Raw genomic sequence first — 6909 nt, forward strand, 5'->3', positions numbered from 1 at the left:
CGCTGGGTCTACCCTCCTGGAAGTTATCACTTAATATTTAATACACTCAGAAAACCTCAAACTCACTGCTATTTCAACTTACACGCCAGTCATATATGGCTTAAATGATGGGGAGTGTCCTCCTTGGGAACCGTAGAGCTTTTGCAACCCACTCCCTCCCTGCAACAGCTTGGGGTCTCAATGTTTTGACACCTTTTCACTGCAAGCAACCCAAAGATTGCTTCAGTCCAGGCTTGTTCTCTTTGGGATCACAAAAAACACCGATGATAGTTTCTGAGGGAAAGTTATTCATTTAGACATAATAGCACTTCCCAAAGTTCCCTCATAAAGACAACTGAGCTTGCCTTATTTTTTCCTGGGTGCTGTGGTGGTGCAGTGGTTAGGCATTGGACTGTGATCTGCGAGGTTGGCAGTTCTGAACCACCAGAAGCTCCTCAGGAGAAAGATGGGCCTTTCTGATGGCCCAAAGTGAGCAGTATTGGAAACTCAAGGAGTCCTACAGGGTTGCTGTGCATCAGCATTGACTTGATGGCAGTGAGATTTTTTCCCCTCCCTTTTTTGCCCCATACCTTAAGACAATCAAATGTAGGAGTGAATCCCACACCCACGCTCACATCTCCTTTGGAATGTAAATTCTTAATGGACCTGTGTGGAAGATGTTTTGTTTTACAGGTATAAAAGGTTGGGTTTTCTTGGTTTTGACTTGCAAGTTATTGCCCAGGTGATCTCTTTTGTTTCCTTATCATCTTGCTGAACGCAAACAGTTAGCAATCATCATTCTTTCCAAATTCATTTCTTGGAGCTATAGGGCCAACAGGCATGTGGTTTCCAAATACTTGTAAATGATTATTTTAACAAGTATTTCGCACCTGCATTACACACAACTTCAGTTTCCCATGCCTAAATGGAAGAGTTCTTGCCGTCTACTGCTACACCAGTGTTTCTCAACCTTCCTAGTGCCGTGACCCTTTAATATAGTTCCTCATGCTGTGGTGAGCCCCAACTATAAAATAATTTTTGCTGCTACTTCATAATAAAAAACGGGTTGACAAGTCTAACAAATAACAAAACAAAAAACCCAAACAATTTAAAGTTTAAAAAATTTATATTTATTTGATTAACTAGTTATACAAATCTATAGCCACAATTAGAGTTATTAATCTAATTTTGCTAACAAGAACAACTTAACAAAGGTTATCTCAGTAGGTTAAATAGCTACATTTTCCTTATAGTTTTCTCCTACTAATTGAAATATATCTCAACATTTATTTTCAAGGGAAAAATCCTACGGGTAAACCAGTGTGACTCTCTTCATGATAAGTACAATATGAAAATCTGGTAAAATAGATATAAATCCCAAGTTCTTTTATAGAGGAAATAGCCTGAGACCTATTATGAAAAATACGTTAGTTACATAGTTGATTTGTGAAGCTTACATGAACATAACTTCAACACCACATTTAAAAAAGAGAAAAACATATCTATACATCACACAAATGAGATGTATTCAATCAGAAGCTTAAATAAAATTTTAAGGATAGAAAATTTCACAAAAAGTGTCATGCATCAATCATCAAATGTAATTTTTTTCCCTTGAAACACAGGGATTTTAGACTGCTGTTCTTTTTGCCTCCTGCTTGCTTCCCATGACGGATGAAGCGGCAGCTGCAGTCTTGCATTATCAAGTGTTCTTTGTTTCCTCGTATTACACTGATTCTTAGTCTGAGGTTCACTTTGCTGAAAGCCTGGGAGAAGAAAACATAATGAAAATGAATGACATACCTAGTTAGCAAATCCTGGAAATACATTTCATCTTCTTTAAATCACCACCGAAGGAAGAAATCTAGTTATACTACTTAAATAGAATACCCATGTCCAACAGAAAACATGTTGAATTAAAAGGTTCAATGAATTGAATTTTAAGTTAAATAGAACAACTAATTGAGTGCTTCCTAAAAAATGCTATGTTGGCTTATTTACATCGACATAAAGGAAATGCAGTTTAGCCAACAGAGAATGCTTATAGTGGAAAAAAAAAAAATGGGGAGGAGGTATCCTGTATGTATTAGCTTATAATTGCTGTGCATGGAGTATAGAGCGTTAGAAAATTCTTATTTTAAATTATTTTAAAAGGTCAATTGATTTCACTTCCTTCTGTGAAACAGTAAGTTATGAAATTTCTCAAGTGTGAGTCATTTTTTCTTCTTTTGGTCATAAAATTATCCTCCAGATATTCTAGTTTTTCATCACTATATCAGGAGACATTTCAAGTATATTATTTTGAAAAAGTAAAGTATTATTTAGGGAAGACACACTAGCCTGTGAAGACATGATTCCAGCATGTCTGGATGCTTAGTAACCTAGCCGATGATTCCAACTCATTTCAAGTTGACAAAATACAGGAGAACTATCTCTGTGGGTATGCGGCTGTCAATCTTTTGGGAACCACAAAGTGTCATATTTCTCCTGTGCTAGTGGGTTTGAACTGCTAACCTGGAAGTTAGCAGCCCAGCTCATAACCTACTATGCCACCAGGGTTCCCTTCTGAAAGGAAAAGTAAGAGGACATATAGCAAATCTGTGAAGCCATATACGGCAGAAACCTGTCAGGGAAGACACACTCAACTTCCTTCCATGAAAATGAGTAACAGATCAGTGGTAAGACTGTACCTGTGCCCAAGGAAAACTTTGAGTCCCAGAAAAACAAGGCCATCCCATCAGGGACTGGCTCTGATAGGGCTCACTGTGTGTATCAGTATTTAGTTGACATTGGGTGCCAACTGCCCCGTAGTTGTTGCTTTTGTTTTGCTTGTAATTTTTACAGAAGCAGAAAGGCAGTTCTTCCTCTTAGGGAACAGCTGTGTGGGCTCAAACTGCCAGCCTTCTGGTTAGCAGATGAATGCTTAAGTGTGGCTCCAGCTAAACGCCAATGTCAACAGCCTTTAAAATATTTCTTTAAAAGACCCTTGTTATAATAATATACATATGAGTCACATAGTTTGTGATGAAACTTCTAAAATACCACTGCACACGGATTCAAGTGTTCCATATCTTCTGCAGAAATGTCAGAATGTTCAGAAATCTCAAGATACTTTTTTGAAAGACTGTTGGTTCAAACCTACCCAGAGAGAGAAAGACTGGCAACCTGCTTCCGGAAAGATTACAGCCAAGAAAACCCTATGGGAGAAGTTCTACTCTTCACTTGGGGTTGATATGAATTGGAATCAACTGGGTGACACCTAATAATATTATCTGAATAAATTTGCATTCGTAAGTAAGTCCCTGAGTTAAATATTTTAAACAGATAAGGTAAGCAAGCAAATAAACAACCTACCTATCCACTGAGGAAGTGTGGGACTACCTACTTACAGTTAATCTATGCTCGTGAATATACAATAAATGTGACAGATGGTCATGTTTGCTAATTATGGTTTCCTTTTCCCCATAAGCATACAAATAGAGTATATTTACCATTAGTCTTACAGTTAGTTGAGGTCATGTAACGGAATTACAGCCAATGGAATATGAGAAAAAGACCTAGACAATAAACACCTCACATTTAATTCTCCATTCTGTCTTGCTCTCTCCTCCCTGCCACTGGTTGAATGATGAAGACTCTGGAGCAGATGTCTGAGAGGGAAGGAGACTGCTTAGAGCTGAAGGACTGTGACAAATAACTAAACTACCGACATTCGGCAGTTATTTGTTATATCAGATGGAGTCTACTATGAGTAGTTCCCAGTGGCAGGTGATAAGAAAATAAAAATTTGCAGTTGGAAATGAGCATGGGTGCAATGCGTGTGCTAAGGGAATAGGTAAAATGGTCCCCAGTGATAACAAATCACTTGTCTACTGAGTTTGTAGAGTTAAGGTAGGTGATTGGAAAGAATAACAATATTAGTATATGCTAGCCACTGTTGCTTGTCTTTGGCAAGGTATTACAAACAATGAGAAGAGTTCAAGAAAGATTGGCCAGGTGACATGCAAAAGCTAGAGTAAACAGTTTAGATATATGGGAACCTGAAGGATCAAGAAGGTTCCGGATTCCCAGAAGAAAAGAGATTAAGCTTGGGAATATGTTTAGCAATAAAAGTCCATAAATCAAAGAGATTAGGTGTAGTCTTCCCACACTCTCCTGATAGTCTTAATGTGGCAAACACTGAGTGACAATAGGGTTAACGAAAAACAGAAATAACAGTTTTGAGAACTAGCTATAAAAAAGGGTTTTCTGAAGGGTTATCTATGCATCAAATTATCTTAATTATACAAATGAACACATGCAGATGAGGCAAAACAAAGACCATAATATTAAGGGGAAGAAACATTAAAGAACTAGAGGATAATGATGCGCTTCTTTAATGCTATACCGCAACCTGGATATCATCCCTTCCATGTGGCCATTCTATGACGAACTGTCCAATTATCTTACAGGTGGGTTCTTTGTCCATGCTCCTTCATGTCAATTGGATTGCTTGTCTTTGAACTTCTGATACCCATTCCTGTCAATACCTCATGATGGCACAGGCTGTGTGGGCTATGTTGCTTCCTTGCTAGATGGCTGCTTGTTTAACTTCCAGCCTTTAAGATGCTATATCTATTAATAGCCAGAATAATGATCCCCTGTGAGTACCGGATGAAAGGGGTGGGGGGCTGACAGTAATCATGATTGTATAACCCCACTCGAGGGGAACAAATAACAGCCTTGTGGGTGAATGAATACACTGGATGATGTAAGATACGGAATAATACTAATATATAATAAGGGTTCCTGGAGGTTCGCGTGGGTGAGGGAGGGGATAAAGGGGAACTGATATCAAGGAGTGCAAGAAGAAAGAAAATGTTTTGAAAGTGGATGGTGGCAGCAATTTTACAATTATGCTTGACCTAATTGAATTATGGATTGTTATAAGAGCTTATAAGAATTATGGATTGTTGTAAGAGCTCCCAATAAAATGAATAATAAAAAAAGTTACCAGTGTGGTTATTAGCCATGAACAGATTGATTAGAACCAAAAAGGATCAGATACACATTAAGTTTTTAAAGGAATTAGAGCTTGAAAAATCACATGCCCGAGTTTGAGGTGAGCCTGGTATCTTATATTTGCGCAAATTCCAAGAAAGTTATACTTAACGCTTGTTTCAGACATGGCCACGGAGGGTCATGAAGACAGTCTCAAGAGGGCAGAGGAGTTAGAGACAAGGGAGAACAAGGAAAGGAAGTGCATTACATTTGTTACTAACGAATCGATCTAAGAAACCCTAACCTTGCTTTTCACCCAGAAATTAATCTATTTTTGCTGATGTTTACTGGCACGGCATTAACTGATTATGATATAATTCATATAATAATGCACTTAAAGATATGTCTGATTTGACAAATAGAAAAACTAGATATATTTTTCCCTGATAATCTCTGTCTATATATCCACCATGGCAGGGTACAGGGTACAAATAATTTCTCCAATTAAAAAATTAAAATAGATAATTATAAGAGACTATATTCCCAACTCTTTACTTATGTATAATTCATTTATGTTATTAAATAATCAACTGCATATAAAGGTAATGAGTCATTGATACATACCAGGAGTTTTGCTCTTTGGAGCCAATTCTCTGGAACTTCTAAAAAAAGAAAAATAATGTATGACATTAAAAGATCATTAAATGATGAAAAAATACAACTTTCCTCTAGTTCTTGAATGCTTCCTTCCCCCCACTATCAAGATCCCAATTCTACCTTACAAATCCGGCTGGACTGGAGGATGTACACTGGCACAGATAGGAATTGGAAACACAGGGAATCCAGGACAGATGAGCCCCTCAGAACCAGTGGTAAGAGTGGCGATACCAGGAGGGTGGAGGAAGGGTGAGGGAGAAAGGGCGAACAGATTACAAGGATCTACATTTAGCCTCTTCTCTGGGGGACGGACAGCGGAGAAGTGGGTGAAGGGAGACGTCGGATGGTTTAAGACAAATAATAATAATTTATAAATTATCAAGGGTTGGGGGGGGGAGGGGAAGCAGGGAAAAAATGAGGAGCTGATACCAAGGGCTAAAGTAGAAGGCAAATGTTTTGAGAATGATGATGGCAATATATGTACGAAGGTGCTTGACACAATGCATGGATGTATGGATTGTGATAAGAGTTGTATGAGCCCCCAATAAAATGATTTAATTAAAAAAAGATCACTAAATACTATGGTCATAAAATACTTGATCATAAAAACCATTCAAAACACTCTTGTGCGCATACATTCTGGCAGCAATTGACAAAAATTAAGAAAATCTTTAAGTTTAGTTAAATTGAAGGGTTACTGGGCTCTTGTATAGAAATATGAGGAGGACCTTTTCCTCTCATTATTGTTTCTAGAGATTTCTTTTCATAATTGAAAAAGATCTTATTTGGGGAATCATTTAGAAAAAGAAATGAGAAAGTCTTCTCATAGGGAAAATGAGCACATGTACCAAAAATTAAGATCAGCCTCCTTTGGGAGGTGGAAAAGGGTAGCAGTGTGTTACTTTCCAAAAAAAGAAATAATAACTTTTTGAGGCAGGTTTAGAAAACAAAGGTAAACATCTTAATTATTTTCAAGGTTCCAAAGATGGTTATGTATCTTTTATACTTTCACGTCTTTGAAAAATTTCCACATCTCATTTTTCTATTTCATTAAGTAATATACCTGTTCCATTTTAAAAACAAAGGGGCCCTAACAATGTAGTGAATTGTGAATTGAACTGCTAACTTACAGAATGGCAATTGAAAATCACCATCTGGTTGCAAAAGAAAATTGAGGCTCTCTATACCTGTAAAGAGTTTGTCTGTGAAAACTCCAAGCGCAGTCCTCCTCTGTCCAAGAGGATCGCCGTAAAACAGAGTCAACTTGATGGGATGAGTTTTTTGTTTACAAAA

At 37.5% G+C, this 6909-nt stretch overlaps 1 protein-coding gene across 1 annotated transcript in view; it reads right to left on the reverse strand.

Annotated features, from left to right (window-relative positions):
* Positions 1-1086: 1086 nt before the first annotated feature.
* Positions 1087-6909, reverse strand: part of SRFBP1 (serum response factor binding protein 1) — a 58849-nt gene continuing 53026 nt past the window's right edge. The window contains exons 6-7 of the mRNA XM_045285053.1: positions 5584-5634; positions 1087-1745 (exon numbers count right to left, since the gene is read on the reverse strand). Coding sequence (XP_045140988.1) covers positions 1567-1745; positions 5584-5634 — 230 coding nt within the window. The 3' untranslated portion in view covers positions 1087-1566. The remainder of the gene's footprint in view (positions 1746-5583; positions 5635-6909) is intronic.

This window comes from Echinops telfairi, unplaced genomic scaffold, assembly GCF_000313985.2.
Source record: "Echinops telfairi isolate 266 unplaced genomic scaffold, ASM31398v2 ScPeMD7_7469;HRSCAF=8507_1, whole genome shotgun sequence".
Lineage (NCBI taxonomy): Eukaryota > Metazoa > Chordata > Mammalia > Afrosoricida > Tenrecidae > Echinops > Echinops telfairi.